This window comes from Leptodactylus fuscus, chromosome 3 (assembly GCF_031893055.1).
Source record: "Leptodactylus fuscus isolate aLepFus1 chromosome 3, aLepFus1.hap2, whole genome shotgun sequence".
Taxonomy (NCBI): Eukaryota; Metazoa; Chordata; class Amphibia; order Anura; family Leptodactylidae; genus Leptodactylus; species Leptodactylus fuscus.
In genome coordinates, this window is record NC_134267.1 from 101,526,426 (window position 1) to 101,545,690 (window position 19,265).

Consider the following 19,265-nt stretch of genomic DNA (forward strand, 5'->3'; position numbering starts at 1 on the left):
TACCATATTTATTTATTTTTCTTTTGTTTTTTCATCCACTGAACTAATACGAAGCAAAGTAATTGATGACAACATTATTTGTTAATTCTAAGATCTGAAATATTATAATGTAGTATGTCATGTTCTAATAGTATAATGCTGCACATGATATATTCATATCTTCTGCATATACACATAGTATCGCACTATGAACTATACATTATCATATTAATTGTGGCTACAGTATATCATTTTATATTGTAGCATCTTACTGGAAAAGCTTCCATGGCTGAAAAAGGCAGCTACATAAATAAAGTTGGATGTGTTCTTTGTATGCTTTGGGATGATTTATGTATAATGTTCTCTTCAATGACACATGAAATAATTTTTTGTACATTGATATAGATTTGCCGCCTTCAAGACTTGGTGAAAAAAAGTGAACAGGGACTTGGCTCAGCAGAGTGTCACATCACGAGTCTTAAGGATGCCCAAGACAGGCTTCAGGATGAGTTGGATGTAACAAGAGAGCGACTGAGGGAGACAAGTGATTCATTATTTGCTGTTCAGGTAACTAGTGGGGTCTGACTATTTTAAGATTAATTTGGCTTCAGATTCCAAACTAGCTTTAAAAGGAATCCTTGCTATTTTAATGAAGGAGGTGGAAAAGTGATTTTCAAATGCAAAAACTGAATGTTATAGATTAAAATCTTTATCACGTGCGATGATATACAGTTTTGTTTGAGTTGTCCCACTACTTGTAGTTTTTATATTTTGTTCCTCAATCACATATATAATGTGTAGCTAACAGTATCTTAGTCTAGAATCCATTAAATAGGGATTGCATGTGTTGATAAGAAACAGCAGAAACAGAAGTCTAGCTGACTGCTTCATTACAGCTGTATTAACTTGCACAAAGATCATTAGATCTTGTTTGTTATTTGTCCCTAAGGAACAAAAAACATCTTGCTAACAAGCCCAGAGAATCCTTCAACTAGCATTATGCTAATCATGTGCTTGCAGAACAACCAAGGAATTCTGATGAATCTCGAATATTGAATAGTTACAGCTAGTACAGAGATCTTCACATGGACAGAACCTTACAAGAAGATATTTATCCATGCTTCCATATGGTTAATTTACTACCAAATACAGGAATAATAATGGTATGACATTACACCAGCCTTAATAAATGACCCAACTAGAACAGGCAATGGGAGATTTATGAAGAGGCTACAGCCTCTTCATAAATCTGTCTCCTGTCCTTTCATACTTTAAGGCCAGTTGCAGATGACCGTGGCCATATTCAATGTGCTATCTGTGTATTTCACGAATAAGTCAGCGTGGGGAAAGGTACGCACCACTATTCAACATGGACCAACAATGAATGCCCCCTATTTCCTTGTCTATGGTCTATGTTTTTTCTTCAAGGATGCTGGTTATGTTCTTAAAAAACTGTCCCAAGCTTCCCGTTCCCCAAAACTCCCGCACCTAGGTGGTCAGGTATTTCCCATCATATTTAGAAAGAAAATTATCTTACCAGTTAAGATTCTTTTTCACGATATTGCCGTTTCTGGTAATGTTTTTGATGACTGGTTCAGTGGCCAACTTTCTGGACTCGTGGGTTACCTAGACGTTAAGTATACCTCTCACAAGTGCAGTCAGTGTGATTGCGATAGGTAACACATCTCTTACCCAGCGTACAGTTACGTTTGTATGGGATACGGTAACAGACCAACCTGGCAAATATCCAGAGCAAGGTTCTTCATCCAGTCTCCTACTCTCAGAGACACAAACACCACAAACTTGTTCACCCTCTTTAATTAGGGAAGGTAAGAAGAAAACCCTGGATGGAGTGTGGAAGCAAGCTCTTCACAAGGTCTGTGGTAACTTCTAAATCCTGGACCCAAATTCCAGTCACTTCAGAAAACACATCGTAGCCTATTGTTACTGGTTCATATTTTCCAGGATCGACATCACCGAAGCAAGAACACTTGGTAACAAATACACGTCATCCATGATTTTTCTTCTTGGATTACTACATTATACAGTATATTAAGTTAATTTGTTTATGGTATTAGCTTATATTTAAAGGGATTGTCCTCTCTTCTTGGGTTGTGGGTTGTTTTAGTAATGGAGGAGAGGACTGGTCCCCCAGAACAAAAGATGCTCCTTGTAATTGATCTCTGCTTTGGCCAAGAGATGAGGATCCTAAATAGGGAACACATCTATATTGCCTCGGAATTGCCAAATAGGTCATATGAAAGTGGGTTTTTTAAATTGCTTTGTTATACTCCTCAAGAATAAACATCTTACATTTAAGATCTGTGATATAGTTCCTGGCACTGTCAATACCCCGGCTTCATCATGTGAACATGTCTGTTTATTGTTGTAGGGTGAGCTGGAAAAAGAGAGACAACAACATGAAGCTACCATTTCAACCATGCGGGAAGAGGAACGTTTAAAAATTGAGAAAGTAGCCCGTGATCTGGAGCTGAAATGGACTGAGTCCCTCAGGTATGTTATTCAAATGTAGGGAAGTTTGCAAAATTGAAATTTTCTTGTTAATCTTTATGAATATATATTCCTTTTTGGTGCACATTAAAGGCAAGAATGTAGCAAATTACGAGAAGAGCTGAGGGTGCTGCATGAGGAAGACAAGAAATCTGCTCTGGCCCAACTACTGCAGCTCAAAGAGCAAGAAAAAAACACAGCTAAAGATAACTGGCAAAAGAAAGTGGAGGACCTTCTTGAGCAGGTACAGAGATGTGTTTATAAATCATCTTATACATACAGACAAATTGATGGTCTATTCTGTTTCCATTACTAGTTGTTCCTTTTTCTAGCCAAATATTGCTTGAAAATATGGCAAAATATACCAATATCTTCTAAGGCCATGTTCATGCACAACAGATTAGCTAGAAACAAATTGGGCAGTCACCAATGCACATAATGTGTTTCTCTTGGTTCCTAAAGTTCAGTGCAATAGCTGTCAGATCATGGATGGTCAACCTTCCTTCTCCACTAGTCACTAGCTTTCTGATTTATAATACATACTCTCTCAATCCACCAGTGTCCTCTCTTATGCATAATCTAGTCACATAGTAAAAGTTTAGTGAAGTAAAACAGTGGTCAGCTCATCAGAAAGAGTGAACTTGATCCAGCCTCTAATGCACAGTCTACACACAGTAGCAATCTACCACTTCATTAATTCTGTCCCGACACCCACTGCGATAGTTTGTCCGATGCCAGTCTCTATGCAGCCTGTAATAGAAGTGCTGCATAGAGACTTTTTTCAATGCATTGTATTAGTGATCAGACCCCAGGGGTTCAAGACCCCTAAGGGTTCTAAAAGTGCCATTGAAAAAAAAATAAATACAAAAACAATGTAAAAATTCTAATCACCCCCCTTCCTTCACTAGAATACATATAAAAGTACATAAAGTGAAACACATACACATTAGGTATCCCTGTGTCTGAAAATGCCTGATCTAAAAACATAGAAAAAAAATTTTTGTGTACGGGTGTGGTGAGAAAAAAAATCAAAAGATCTGAACCGCTGTTTTTCACTGTTTCACCTCTAATAAAAATGTAACATTCTCCAAAATAGTATTAACTATTTGATGAACAGAAGGAAACAAAGTGCAGGAGATGGGTGTGGAAACTCAATCACAGAGGACAGACAATAGAGCAGTGTTCACACAGTGCAATGAAAAACACCAATCAAAGAATCAAACTGAACATGCCTCCTGCGCTGCAGCGTGTGAGTGGAGGGTGGTGCAGAGACCCGAACAGGCGGAGACGATACAATATGTTTGCGCTATTCTGCTTGTATCCAAGGATTTTTTCAGTAGTAAAATGAAGTACTTTTAACAAAGGGGCAGTATTGCTGCTGTGTTTGGTCTGTAAATGTTTATCCATGGGTGACAGGTGAGGTGTTCATTGTGCATCAACACCAACAATGTATTCAACCATTGAGGCCATTCAGTGGATTCTCAGCTTCTGATACTTTGACATTCTAGGGAAATCCTATGGATTGTCTTAAAGAGACAGTATTTTTTTGGCTTTGTTTTCTCTTGCTGATGCTGTAACCCATATCTAGTTCCTGCAGCCATGTCTGCACCTGTATCTATGTGTATTTCCTGTTCTCCAAAACACTGCAGAGAAAATATTAAAATATAAATTCCAAGACCCGAGACTGTGAGCATGATGTCACCAACGGTCCTGAATGCTGCTAACACTGGGAAAAGTAATGGGAGTATGGTGATTTGACTGAGAGAGGGGAAATCTAATGGCAGTATGTGAGAGAGTGGAGCTATAGGGAGTAGATTATGTGAGAGACAGAAGAGGTAGAGCAGAAGAATAACGGACGGGACTTTGATGACTCTGAGGTCACATGGCAGTTCTCAATAGTATTTGCTGGCAGCAGAGAGAGACCTTCTGTTTGTGCAGCAATCCATGGTAGAAAAAAAAGGTCACATTGTGATCATGTGGCTTTTTGAGAAACATAAAAGCAGGAAAGTGAGTAGACAACTATTACTATGGAAGGGATGGTTTCAGACAATATAATGAGTAAAATATATGTTCCTTTAAATTATCACTAGCAGTGACGCTAAACTTCTTATATATCCCTAAAAGTGATGGTGGGAAATATAGCTGCTGATAATTTGTCATTCACAACTACAGAGAAAATGGGATTTTAATTGGATTGCTCTGCCAATATTTATTATGAGGAAACTTGGAAGTATGAGGACATTATGCTTGCTTAATCTTTAATGTTTTGAAGATTAGACTGAATAAGTATTTTGCAGTCATAGCAACCCATGAATAGATTAACCCATTTCAAGTGCAACTTTATATCACGCTCACAGGCTAAAAATATCAGACTTTGTCAAATGTGCTAAAAGACCCCTTTCTAGAAGCATAAATTAACTCTTTTCAAAGAAAGCTGTGATGGAAACATTATTTGTGCTGTCACGTACTGTGCTTCTAAACAGACAACTTGTCTTCTTCTTAAGGATCAGTAAACTTATATAATAAAGGCTTGGTTGACCTTCAATACTTCCTGGAAGCAAATATAGTGTGTTTATTATCTATTGTGAAGATGGATAGATAGATAGATAGGTAGATAGATAGATAGATAGATAGATAGATAGATAGATAGATAGATAGATAGATTAGACTGGACTGATGTAAACTTCAGCCTGTATTCTGCTGACATTTACCTGAAAACTCAATGCTCTGTTTAGGGTATTGCTCCCAGGATGGCAAGAATATATTAGGGATTTTCTAATAAAGGAGGGTTCCTGTCAAGGAAAGCCTTGAGAAAAACCTTGCCAAGCAATCAAGTGGTCACCATCAGGGCAGGTTCACATCTGGGCCCTGTCTCCGCTTTGTGGGTTTCTGTCTTCTGCCCGAGAAACTGGACAGGAGAAGGAAACCCGGCAGTCAGTGTCTGCCCGTGAGCATCTGGTCCTGCATGTCCGATCTTATGTCCGGTTAAAACAAATGGTTTTTCCGTGGAGAGGCAGAAGACACTCACCAGCGCTCATGAGTGGATACTTTGCAAACCCATTCAAATGAAAGGGTTTGAAAACTGACTGCCGGTTTCCGTCTCCTGTCCTGTTTCTCGGGCAGAAGACAGAAACCTGCAAAGCGGAGATCAGGTGCAGGTATGAACCCGCCCTCAGACATACTGTGGTGCCCACTTATCCTGGACCGAGAAATTTTAGCTGAAAGAAAATTTATGATTAGGAAAAAGTTTGTTGTAGTCCTCTAATAAGGTAAAAGGCAACTTCAAACCCATTACCACGTTTCCTCAAAAAGACTCAAAACTTAAAAGGGGGTTGCCATTGAAGACATTTGTGGCAATCAGTGTTCCTTTTTGTGTATCTTGTGATCAGTGTGTCTTCAGCATCAGTGCCATATGTCCACAAAAACGGATAGTGTGTCATGAGTGTGTGTTCCTAGTTTGCAAATCCGCAAAAAATAAACCTACAGGAGACTAGCTTGTCCGCAAATTGTACAGTGCGCTGATGACACATGGAGTACATCTGTGTGCTGTATGTGGTTTTTAGTCTCCCATATGCTTCTAAGGGCGAGGCCGTGTCGCAAACACTGAACAGAATAGGATCTGCTCTATATATTGCGGCGCAGACTCACGGACTGCACACTGATCCATGGAAATCACAATCGTGTGCATGAGCCCATAAAAATGAATGGGTCAGTGTGCTATCTGGGACAAACACATATAGCACTTTGATCTTGCCTGTGGTCATCTGCAAGGAACTTAAAGGGGCTCTATCATTGGGAAAAGTAATTTTTAACTAATCACATCCTTGCATAGCCTTTAGAAAGGCTCTTCCATACCTACCTTTTGTACGTAAATCACCTCAGTGGTTTTTGAATAAGCCCGTTTTTATTCATATGCTAATTAGCCTCTTGGTGCAACCTGGAAGTCGTGCACCCTCTGCTATTCTTTCCTATGCATGTGTACAGCACAGACTGCTGCTGCTGCTGATGGCTTCCTGTTTGCACACACAGATAGGAGAGAATAGCAGAGAGGAGACTGCTGAGAACTTCCTGTGCTGGCTGGAGGCTAATTAGCATATGAATAAAAACGGGTTCATTCAAAAACAACTGAGGCAATTTACATACAAAAGGTAGGTGTGGAATTACCTTTCTAAAGGCTATGCATGTATGTGCTTAGTTAAAAAATGACTTTTCCCAATGATAGAGCCCCTTTAAGGCTGAGGCCCCACGTTACAGAAATGCAGCTTTTTTTTGTTGCAGATTTTGCTGCGTTTTTGTTGAGCCATAGCCAAGAATGGCTACAAAAGGAATGGGAAATATACAGAAAACACTTATACTTCTCCCTTCTGCTCAATTCACTCCTGGCTTTAGCAAAAAAAAATGCAGCAAAATCTTCAACAAAAAAAAGCTGCGTTTCCTCATCGTGGTGCTCCAGCCTAATAGATAAAGAGTGTAAACCTAGACTATTCCGTTTTAAAATGTGTTATATCTATCAAAATGGTTGATGCTGGATGACAAATTGGGTGTAACAATAGACTGTTTAGATCATCTATTTTTGGCTTAGTTTATATCAACAAATACAAAAATCTTTTGTAATTTATTTGTGCAAGAAGTCTCAAGACATGCTCCTTTCTTGATAAGACATTTCTTCCACTACGGTATTTATGCCCCAATTTATTGTGGATGTCCACTATTCAGCTAATGCAAATATTACCTGCCTCCCATTTTTTTTCAATATTAGCCCTTACCTTAGATCAGGGCCTCCTTAGCTCTGGTGAATGGTGATGCAGGCCCTGAATTACAGTAAAGAGATAGGAGTTAGGATAGTGGTCCTAGTTGTCATTTCAGCCACCTAACACATCTATATATTATAAACTGGGTAGGTAGTTAAATATTCTACCCAGTTTATTATATGGACTATGGACTCACAGGCTGTTTGTAGTGCTGTAGTTCAGTGACTGTATTGTGCCATGCACCATTCTTACACTCTTGCCCAGTAGCCCCCCCTTGGATCAGGGTACCACTAGGGGTTTAACCTGCTTCCTTGTGGGCTAATCCAAACATGGATGCAATAAACTACAATACATAAGTATTACAGTGAAGAGATCAAGTGAAAAAAAGTTAAAAAAAAAAGTTTCATAAAGTATAAAGCAAAAAACAACACGATTATTAATAAATTATTAATAATTTGAACCCTCTTTCCCATTTACCATACAACAATATGAACAATAAAACAACTAACCATAATTGGTATTGCCATGTCTGCAAAGGTCTAAACTACTAAAATATCACATAAATGATTCCTGAAATTAATGACATTAAAAAAAATGCTGTTTTTGTCACCTCGCTACCATGCAAAAATGGAATTTAAAAAAATCCAAAATGATAGATGTACCCCACTTTAAAAATTTGAATGAAGCACAAGAACAATGACTAAAAATGCAGTTTTTTCTCACAGGACAACACAAATAATTTTTTCAAATGTTTTTCAGTGCGTACAGTTTGGTACTTTATTATACTATCAGCACATAAGTTGTTATCAGTATTATTTGGTACTTTAGTATCATTGAAAAATACAAATTAAAAAAAAGAACTGGTGGTTAAGGAAAACTAAAGAAAGAAACATAAATTGCCTGTCACTCCTATGCCAGTGCTCCAGTGGACCCTGATGGGTTTTGTCGACTTTCCTACAGTGGTCATTTGCTATACACTTGTGATTGATCACTGCAAGTATTACTGAATCCAGTAAGTGTCTGCAGTGGTCATTTAGGGAACATAACCACTGTAGGACAAGTAAACTTCTAATTCAACTAAATAAATGGGTGTTTTTTTATAAAATGTTGTTTTTTATATCTGTATTTCTTATGAGAAAGTTTGACATGTCATACAGTTATGAATATATAAGATTTACTTACAGCAAACAGCAGCATAGAGTCTTGGAAGGTATGGTATATTAATACGATACCCATAGAAGTGCATTGGGTCTTTACTGTACCTCTATATCCTCACTTTGAACTACACTTTTCAACATTTAATGCTTTTCCCCAATGGCATCAACTAGAAATGATGTCATTTTATTTTTACAGCAACTCTTTTTTCCTTTTATTTTTTTCCATGCACAACATACGGTGTGATCACTAGCTTTATTAGGAAGATAATGAAATCCTTTATTACTTTCTGCTCGTACATTTCTTCTCCGGAATTACAAATCTTTACCAGTTAACCTCTTTAGGAAATCATTAAAGAGATGTATCTCACCATCATGTATTAATGAAAAGGGCTTTTATGTTAATGACAAGAGATTTTATAGATAAAATAGCTGGTTTCGCATATAATTGAATTGTGATAAATGAAGAAAAAAGAGTATTATGAATTGGGGTGCATCGGCATCTGCTTTTCATCATATGTGCTTAAAGGGGTAAATGAAGATGATAAAAGGGAAACCCCTGCTTAGAATATTCCCTATATTACACCCAACAGAGAACTGTTACAAACAGCAGCTCTTGATCTAAACAACCTAATGAATTTTGCATTACAACTATGGTCTATAGATTTCAGTGGGTACCGTGAAAGGCTTCATTTTCCCTGTAGCAGAATGAATACTTCATGGCAAATTAGCCTAGCAATAACGTGATAGCCCAGGGTCCCAGCAGAGGGATTTCCATCATTTAGCTCATTGGCAGGGAAAACAGGGGTGTTCAAAGCGAACCAAGGTTTAATTCGGTTTTATAAAATAAGATACTGGAATTGTGCTGAGCTTGAAATTTGGTGTGTAATTTGTGTTGAATTTGATGATTGCAACGGAGATATTGATTGCTTACATATGGTATATCTCTCTTCCATATGGACTGGATCCACCTACCGTACATGACTATACAGTCATCTGACCCATGTCCGTTATCTGCACTATAATCATTGAGCCTGAATATTCATAGAAAACATTTAGAATTCCATTAATAATATTTAAGAGATTTTCCAAGACTACAGTATTGATGGTCTATTCTTTGACTAGGCCAACAGTATGGTAGATAGATTATCATGGTCTGCCTTCTAGCACCCCCACTGATCAGCTGACTGAAGCCACATCTTCTTCTTTGCTTATAAAGTATTTATTTAGCATCCTTGTATAGCGTCAACATATTCCGCAGCTTTTTTACAGATATTATCAGACACTGTCCCATATAGGGCTCACAATCTACATTACCTATCAGTATGTCTTTGGAGTATGGGAGGAAACCCACACAAACACAGGGAGAACATGCAAATTACTTGCAGATGTTGTCCTTGGTTGGATTCAAAACCAGGACTCCAGAACTGCCAGGCTGCAGTGCTAACCACTGAGCCACCGTACAGCTCTGTACTTTAGATGGTAGTGGCTATACTTTGTATTGCACCACTGTCCCATGCACTAGAATAGGACTGAGCTGCGGTGGGCTGCAATACCAGGCACGATTACTATTAAAAATATAAAGCTGTTCCTAGTAAACAATATAGAGCCTGAAGTGCCATGACCCCTTTGGACAACTCATTGCGAGGCTGCTGAATGTTGGATTCCCACTGATCCATGTGCCAGCTAGGCGGGCACTCTCAGCTAGCGGATAGCAATTAACATAGGGGCACATGCAAACTTTTATTACTATTGACCAGGACAATTTATTTTATCTTAATTATTTCTATTATAGAAAAATTATTAAACAATTTTATGTTTTGAATCCCATTATTGTTATTGCTTAATTTATTATGCTAGACTATATAATAACCATATTATTTCTATGTTAGAAAACACCATCACTTGTACTCAATGGCTCCAGTCTCACAGTAAGTCTGAGGCCATATTGGTTAGCTGCCATGAGCTCGCTGTAATATATATTAGCACCATAGTGGATCAGATGAAATAAAACACATCTACATGCTGTGACTTAAACTTGCAATGTAAAGTGTCTTGTGCTGCAGATTTTATGAGTTTTACACCTCCAGTATGTCAATCATTAGCAATGCATATGTTGAACACTATATCAGGGGAACCTGCAGATGAACTGCAGCAAACACCACCATAGCTTTAACAGCTTTCAGAATAGTGTGCTGCAGAATTTTCCTGGGAGACTCTTTGCTGTGTGCAGCTTCAACCTTAGAGTCCATTCACATGGAGTATTTTGGCAATGGGAGGCTTTTTTTTTCCACGCTGATTCTGATGCTGATTTTGCGCCAGAATCATCGCCAAAATACTCCATGTGAATGGACCCTTAGGGTGCATTCACACGGAGGAAAATCAGCGTCAAAAGCAGCGCCAAAACACTCTTTGTGCACTGACCCTTAGGCCCCTTGTAGACGACCATGGCCGTGATCAGTGTGTGTGTTTCTTGGCTAGCACACTGACCCATTCATTTCTATGGGCCTGTACACATCACCATGAATTACATGGTCACATATCCAGGCAGCAAAATCTAGAACAGGTCCTATTCCTGTAGTTTTTTTGAAGCCCGTGCTTCCATGACTCAAATTCATTTAATGAAAAGGGCTGTGGAAATACGGCCGATGAACGGGGCGGCACACAAGAGACATATGCATGTCCCCCATGTGCCACCAGTGCCTTTAATTCGTGGCCGCGGAAAAGCGCACGGTCGTCTACAACCGGTCTAAAGGTGTTCTTTTATGTGTATAACCCTTTTCTATATGACCTGTTTAGGCATATAAACAGCATAGCGGCTAAATATCCATGTAATACCTAACTGACTGCAGCTTCCCCTGGTAAAATTAGCTGTTTGCCAAGAGCAGGAACAATTTTTAACTGGATTGTCTCTGATGGGTATATTCACATGTGGTATAGTTACAGAAATTTATGCGACTGAAAGCCAATTCCATTCATCTGAATGTGTTTGTTATAATAGCAAGCAAGATGTCTGCAAGCCCCATCCACATGAATGGGGCAATTATAGAAATATGGGTATTAGATTAGTTGCAGGTAGTTCTGATGCTGTTCTATTTATGTCAGTTGTTTGCAGGAAGACTTGCACATGCCGTAAAACTACGTATATACAAATGTATGGAAAAGCTCTTCAGTTGCAGAAATTTCCACTACAAATCTGCCAAATGAAAACATACCCTGTTATGTTATATGTCTAAGATCCAAAGCCATAAAAGGTTTTTGTTCAGCCTTTTATGACAGATGACTTTGTGCGTTTAGCTGATTTTAGTGGCGTCACTACATTGTAATAATAATCACCAACTACACATCTTTTATGTACTAAACATATGTCATACGTGTTTTCTGTGCATAAATACTGTTTTCTCTGTTGCCTGTATGTGTCCCCTTTCTTTTCTTTAGCGTTCTCCAGAATGTTTTCCTTTATTTTTGTGATCTTCTTTTCATAGCGGCACTCTCTGGGTGAAGCTTTACATAAATCCATCAGTAATGTAAGTCAGTTCCGTATACTGCATTGACATGAGGCATGCTTGCATTATCATTGGCACTGCAGCTTACGTCCAGATTGCTTGCTGTCATCTAGTTGCTTACTGAAGGTTTACTGTCTAAATGCACAGCACTGTCCTTAATCCGTATCCATTGAACTATTGGAAATCAATCTCAATGGAAGTGGATCAGCAGCAGAGGAACCTATTGATCGTACAGCAGTATACAGTAGACGACGTCACAGTCCCATTATTCTGCTTTGGCAGTTGTAAGTTCAGCCATTGCTTTGTGATGTTGTAGAAGGCTGGTGGCTGGCTGTGTTCAGGGCTTGCCAGAAAGCATGATATGGATTCTCCTATAACGTAGTAACTTAGAAATTGTTCATAGCGTTAATGATACAAGTGAAGATCCTGTAGGACCAGTGTGTGGCTTTCAGAGTCAAAGCAAATACCTTTCAAGCATGATATATAGTAGTGTCTGCTACAGTAAATGCATGTGCTTTGTAAAAACTGTACAATATATATATGAAAAGTGTTTGGTAATATTATGGGGACAAACCCATACAATAAAGCAGGAGAAGACTGGTACAGTGAGAGAATCTGATGTAATGAGACACAAGAAAGCAAATAACTGGAGAAGCCTAAGGTCATTTTGACCTCATCATCCGAAACATTGGTGGGAGCAGGAGATGGAGTCAGCAATTACTGTATTTTCTGTCATGTTGTCTAATCCAATAAAGAACAAACAAAGCAGACAGAATTGACAGGAGAGATTTTATAATTGTATCACTAAAAGATGTTCAGACTAGCAGGACAAGCAATTAAATTCTATTAAGCGAGAGTTTTTTTTTTATATGCTGCCATGTTTGTTATGCTCGATCCCCTTATGTAAAGACTTGCAACCATTTTAGCTGATGGAAGATGAAATATGCTGTCTAGGGAAAATACTTGCTTTTTCATGGGAATTCATTTCTTGTGACAAACTTGTTCTGTACTGTTGGCAGCCGGTGGAGGGCTGGCATTGACGAATAGCCATCTCTCAAATGCTCATTTGTACCAGTCTATTCTCTTTGCAATTCTTATTGCAATATATTTTCTATCACACCGTTTTATCGTATTAAATGCTATTTTAGAGGGAAAAGCTTAGATGTCTGGATTATTACTAAATATGAAGCAACCTTGCAAATTATTACTTGTTTTGTTTAACAGTCAAAAAGCACCAACTTTATCTTATCTGCACCTTTGTTGGATTCTATAAGTACTTCCTAGATAAGAAGATACTGACTCGGGGGTTTCCCCATTAAAGTACATGATACCCTATTTATAGGATAGGGGGTAACTTACAGTAGGAGTTCAGTCAATCAGACCTCCATTAATCAAGAGATTTTTTATGAATTGAGTGGTGGTTTGGGCAATGCTCACACACCTCCATTAATTCCAGTGGGAGTCCTGGACATAATGAAGTACAGCCTTTGGCTATCTCCAGCACACCCACTAAAATGAATGTAGCAGAGCATACAGAAAAATGTCCCAATGTTTCCTGATCAGTGGGATCTGAGCAGTTGAATCGAACCAAACCACAAGCTATGGATAGGAGATAACTTTCTTTGATTGGAAAATTCCTTTCAAAAGATTTTACCCCACTAAAATCATTTATGACCCACTTATATGATGTTGTAGAGACATTTAGTGACAAAGTGAACATACTTTTTTATGTCAAACTGTAATTTTGCTTCTGAAAAAAGTTAACCCTATATCCATATGCAGCAAATGAGCTGGTGCGTGTGGCCATTTTGGCCTGTTTTCGCCACATATTTGGACCAATCAATCCTTGTTGGGGGTGACAAACATAAACAGACTGGACGCTCTTGTAGGTGTGGCATCAAACAGCAAATTTGCACAAATATTAAAAATTGATGTTCCCTGCAGCAAGACTGCACTTGACAGAAGTGATTTTGGTGGTGGTAGACTCCGTTTAATGGAAAGCACAGAAAATGTCCACCCCAAAATGTATTTCTTTACTTCATATATCTCCTTTATCATGAGTCTCCAGAAACATTAAAGGGTGTGGCCACTTTCAGATCAATATTGAAAGAAAAATGTTATTCCTTGTATAATAAAAAGTTCTATAATGTTGCAATATGCTTTCTGTAACAATTCCTAATGGTTTTCTAGATCTCTGTTTGCTGTTATTCATTTCCAGTGGATATTAATCAGTTTGTGGTCATGTGATGAACAGTCCATGATCATGTGATGAACAGTCCATGATCATGTGATATACAGTCCATTGTCATGTGATGTATACACAGGTGCACAGCTCTTTATAGTCACAGAACAGTAATCAGACATCTGTCTGGTAATGAGCTGTGCACTTGTGTGTTCATCACATGACCATGGACTGTTCATCACATGACCATGGACTGTATATCACATGACCCTGGACTGTTCGTTATATGATTACAGACTGATTTTTATCCACTGGAAGTAACCAAAACGAATGACCGCAAGCAAAGATCTAGAAAAATGTGAGAAATTGATACAGAAAGTATATTGGAAAATTGTACAGTATTTTATAATATTCAAATTATAACATTTGTCTCTCACTATTGGCCTGATAGTGGCCAACCCCTTTAATGGAAATATTTTTGAATGCTATCGGCAACTTTGTAAATATTATTTTAGCAGCTTTCTACTTTTGGTCCTTCTGAACTAGTGATATCACCGATCAACAAGACTAGATATTATCATTATTAACATTATTAATCATTGATAGTTCTGCTAATTTCAATCTGCTATTTATATGAAGGTGCATATCTAGGCCTTAACAATAAAAGCAGAAATATCAACCCAGCCGTCACTTACTGCCACACTTCTTTTTCATATGTAGAATACATGTGAGCATCTACCAGTCACAAGCATGTCTGTGACTAGATGCTTGGGGACTGCACACAATGGCATTGTGGGCTGCATGTTGCACTCAGGCAGGCCACTGGCTGTGCACTCCGATCTACAGAATATTACTCATGAGAGACACTAGTCAGTAATTCCTTGAAAATATCCAACTGTGCTGGAATCTGTGGAGCAGCAACTATTAACAGATGCTTGACTAAGTGCCGGTTTACACCTGCGCCTGATGTACGTTCGGGGTTTCTCTCTCCGAATCCGCTTAAAAAATGCAGAGAGAAAAGGACATTTTTCCACATTTTTCCGCCTTTTTCGGGTGGAAACCCAGCAGATCCCATATAGGCCATCATATAGACCATCATATAGTCTATGGGTTTCTCCAGGTAACCACTTTTTTAAGCAGATTAGGTTTCCAATCATGGGGTCCCCAAGCAGACCCCATGGACAGAAACTTGAACGCAGGTGTGAACCTAACATAACAGATGAAGAACTCGAATTGGTGGAGCTGGTGAAAGGTCCTCTTTAAAGATAGCCCAAGAAGAAGTGCACTTTAAAAAGTCCATGAGCCTCTTTATTCTAACAATAGCTGCGGGTCTGGTGAGAGCTCCTTGAGCTGTTTTTCACATATATGACATAAAGAATAAAGTGGATATTTTTTAAACTCTTCACCATGGATTATTAACATAACTGATATGAAAAAGATGAATTAAGCAAAGCTCAACACTTCAGCACACTACCCAGATGAATAGCTGGTTCAGCAGTAAAATGTTGATTTTAATAGCCATGACTTAAATAGCTCTTTTACTTCTGTAAAAATAGCAGCAATGAACGTATTATTTTGGATTTTAATATAGTTAATCCACTGGTTGCTGACAGAAGATGGGCTCTGAAGAGAAAAAGTAATGCCCATTTACATGTAAATGTACAGCTGCAATATGGCATATTTTTCTCCACTTGTTCTGTCTTACTGATATATTTTTTGTCTGAATATCTTTCTGCTGTTTTCTAGATCTCCTTGCTGAAACAGAACCTTGAGATGCAGCTGTGCCAGTCCCAGAATGCTTTGCAGCAGCTGCAGTCGCAGTTCGGTCAGGAGCGACAGCGTCTAACCCGAGAGCTCCAGGAGTTGGAGGAGGAACATCAACAGAGGCAGAAATCCCTGCAGGAAGCCCACTTGTTAGCGTTCCAAAGCATGGAGGAGGCAAAGGATCAAGAACAGAAAGCAAGTGGCACTTCCAACTATTTCCTCCGCCTTCATTTGTATTCATTTGCTATTCAGCCTAATCCTTTAATTCCACTTTCACTGCACACACCATGGAAGTATTTTACTGTACACATATGGTATTATTCTGTCACAGAGTCTTCCTTTAGTCTAGTGGTTACTATAATTCTATATTATTATGGATAACAAGTATGTTAAAACTTAGCTCGTAGCTGAGTAATAAAGTGCAGGTAAAAACTAGAATGATTGATCTAAAATTTCATTTGCCATTTGGATATATGAGCAATTTGACTTATCAGGCCTGACATAGCATAGAAGCATAAACATGTAAGCAATGGCGTCGCAGTGCCAGCTTTTATGTCCATGTCATTTGGTGTCTGCTACAATGATGTCATTTTAAAAGTAGATTCACTTTTGTTAAACATTTCCAATTTTACTTGAAACTCACGTTCAGTGTTCGTTGACAAGATACATGGTTTCAGTAGAAGATTGCTTTCTTAGCAGTAAAGCACTCTGTTCTTCTCTTTAAGTTGATTTGTCCAATTTTCTTGTCTCTTTATGTGCAATTTATCTTTCAGCTCAAGATGCGAACGGGCTATTTTTTTCTACTGTATATCTTTATTCTGCTTCACAGGATCTGGAAGATCGTTTACATCAGAAATACTCCGAAGAGATACAGTCTGTAAAAGATTCTCACAAACAGGTCATGGATATGCTGCGATTGGAGATGGAACAGGAGCTTCAGACCCTTCGCTTTGAGCTGGAAGATGAGGGCAAAGCTATGCTAGGTGAGTATGTATATTTTTCTACAGCACAGTATTCATATGCGACAAAGTTTAGAGGCTTCTTTTTATGATCATGTAATACACCCAGATGGCCGTCTTGTCCTGGGGTTACAGTGATGTAGTTGTGTTCAGTATAGGCTCAAAAACACACTCTCTCTCTGTTGAAAACTGATTTTAACCCAACACTTGTCAGTAAGACAACAGTGACACTGTTGTGAACAACTGTCCTTTCTTTTTATGATCAAATGACCCTTATTTCAAGAATAGGAATATCTGCACCAGCTACACAAGCAGGGTTGTTTAGGAAGGTCCATGGTGGATAGACAGGTGTAGAAACAGTATCAGAGGCAACATTTACAGAGGTCGATATTTGACTTTCTCAGGTTTGACACTTCATATGACAGCAAGGAAAGATGTAAATGTCATATTGCCAAGAATCGAAAAGCCAAAATGGACTGTAAGCACTCCTATATATACAGCAGCTGCACCACTGCAAAAGACCCAGCGTAAAGTCTCAACTATGCAAAATCATGCCGTGAAGCATGTTTAGCCAAAGTGCACCTAGGGTATAACTCCCAGCCAGTGGCGTAACTAGGAATGGCGGGGCCCCGTGGCGAACTTTTGACATGCCCCCCCCCCCCCCCCGACACCAAAGATCTCGGCCGAGTCCCTCCTACGCATTCCTGCGCACTCTATTATGACCAATACTGCACCCTGCACACAGTATTATGCCCCATAGTGGCCCCTTCACACAGTATTATGCTCCATAGTGGCCACTGCACTAAGTATTATGTCCAATAGTGGCCCCTACAGGACTAAATACTGTCACGTCACCCACTGACCGCTATACCAGGACAATTGTGGATAAAAAATCTGGTCATGTGCATTACAATTTAGTAACTCCATGTACCTCATATTAATAGCAGTTAACCCCATCATGTCCCTCACATTAACCCCTGTGTACCTCACATAAGAGTTACTGATATGTAAGAGAAATGGAGGTAATAATAAAGTATCTTCATTATTATTACCCCCATATGGCTCACATATTAGTAACTCTTATGGTGAGGCACACAGGGGTTAATGTGAGGGACATGATAGGGTTAACTGCTATTAATATGAGCCACATGGAGTTACTAAAACAAAAGTAATCACCCCAAATGCCTGATATTAATAAGTATAGTAACCCCAGTATGTACCTGTGTACCTGATATTAATAAGTATAGTAACCCCAGTATGTCCTGTGTACCTGTGTATCTTTAGTTTCATTTACCTGGAGCAGCTTCTTCTTCTTGTCATCTTGTGTGCAGCTCAGCAGGAGCTCGGCAGGGATAAGCCCCACCTCCTTGGCTCTCCTCAGCCCTCTCATTGGTGGGCAGAGGACAGGCAGAGAAAGGGAGGGGGGAGAGAGGGGGAGCGTCCTGAAGCACTGAGAGGAGCCAGACCTGCAGCTCCTGTGTGTCAGCCGTTGCTGCAGCTTCAGGGCCCCCTGTTGGTGGAAAGTATTCCACCAACAGGGGGCCCCGATCATTATACTCGGGGTCCGAAAAGACCTCCGAGAATAATGATAGCAGCAGTAGCAGCTGTCACCGGGCCCCTAATGTCCCGGGTCCTGTGGCAGCTGCCTCTGCTGCTATGGTGGTAGTTACGCCACTGCTCCCAGCATCACAAAGGTTCCAACTCTCCAAAACACCTGGGGAAGAAGTGGCAGCACAATGCAGCTTTCAAATATAAGCAACAAACAGTATTCACCATTAGCTATACAATGTAACAACGGCAGTCTTAGCCAAACATCTGTGCCATGTAACATACAGCTTCTATTTAACTATTTAATTACCACATTATTATATAATAGTGTAACTACATGTGCTACTATAGAAATACCTATCTGGATTAATAAAGTACCTATCCTGGATTGTGACATACCCATTAGGGGTTGCCCTATCAAGTAGAAAGCTGCACAAGTGAGCCTAGGGGGTTGGTTTCACCACCTTACAATCACACATTGTATATTTAACACTTAAAGGGGTTTCCCATCTCACTCTTTCCTCAGATTTGCCTCCTTTCTCTTCTTTTCACTTCCTGTATTCTTCAGCATGCTGATGGATGGGCTTTGACTGTTTGATGGACAGGAAACTATGAAGTACCTCAATATACATTGCCTTTACAATGAGATATTATCTATTAGTGTTGAACGAATAGTATTCATTGAATACCTCTTCCGGCATAGGAATGCATGTAATTGGCCGAACACCAAGGGGTTAAATGCTTCCAAGATTCGATGTGTTTAACCCCTTGGTGTTCGGCCGATTACACATATTCCTATGCCGGCGAGGTATTCGACGAATACTATTTGCTCAACACTTTTTGTTATGATTACTAGAAATCTAATGTAAATATAGATCAAATAATATGCATAGTAAATGTATATTACATTG

The 19,265-nt window shown here is 39.1% G+C and overlaps 1 protein-coding gene across 4 annotated transcripts in view; it reads left to right on the forward strand.

The window, feature by feature from the left end:
- FAM184A (family with sequence similarity 184 member A) overlaps window positions 1-19,265 on the forward strand; it is a 110,658-nt gene that overhangs the window by 78,052 nt on the left and 13,341 nt on the right. For 2 of the 4 annotated variants that reach the window (XM_075268048.1, XM_075268049.1), the window contains exons 7-11: window positions 385-546; window positions 2,372-2,493; window positions 2,584-2,734; window positions 15,830-16,042; window positions 16,677-16,830. In XM_075268048.1, coding sequence (XP_075124149.1) covers window positions 385-546; window positions 2,372-2,493; window positions 2,584-2,734; window positions 15,830-16,042; window positions 16,677-16,830 — 802 coding nt within the window. Of the gene's footprint in view, window positions 1-384; window positions 547-2,371; window positions 2,494-2,583; window positions 2,735-10,287; window positions 10,327-11,880; window positions 11,923-15,829; window positions 16,043-16,676; window positions 16,831-19,265 lie in introns of all 4 variants that reach the window. The other 2 variants (XM_075268046.1, XM_075268047.1) reach the window with 2 other exon arrangements.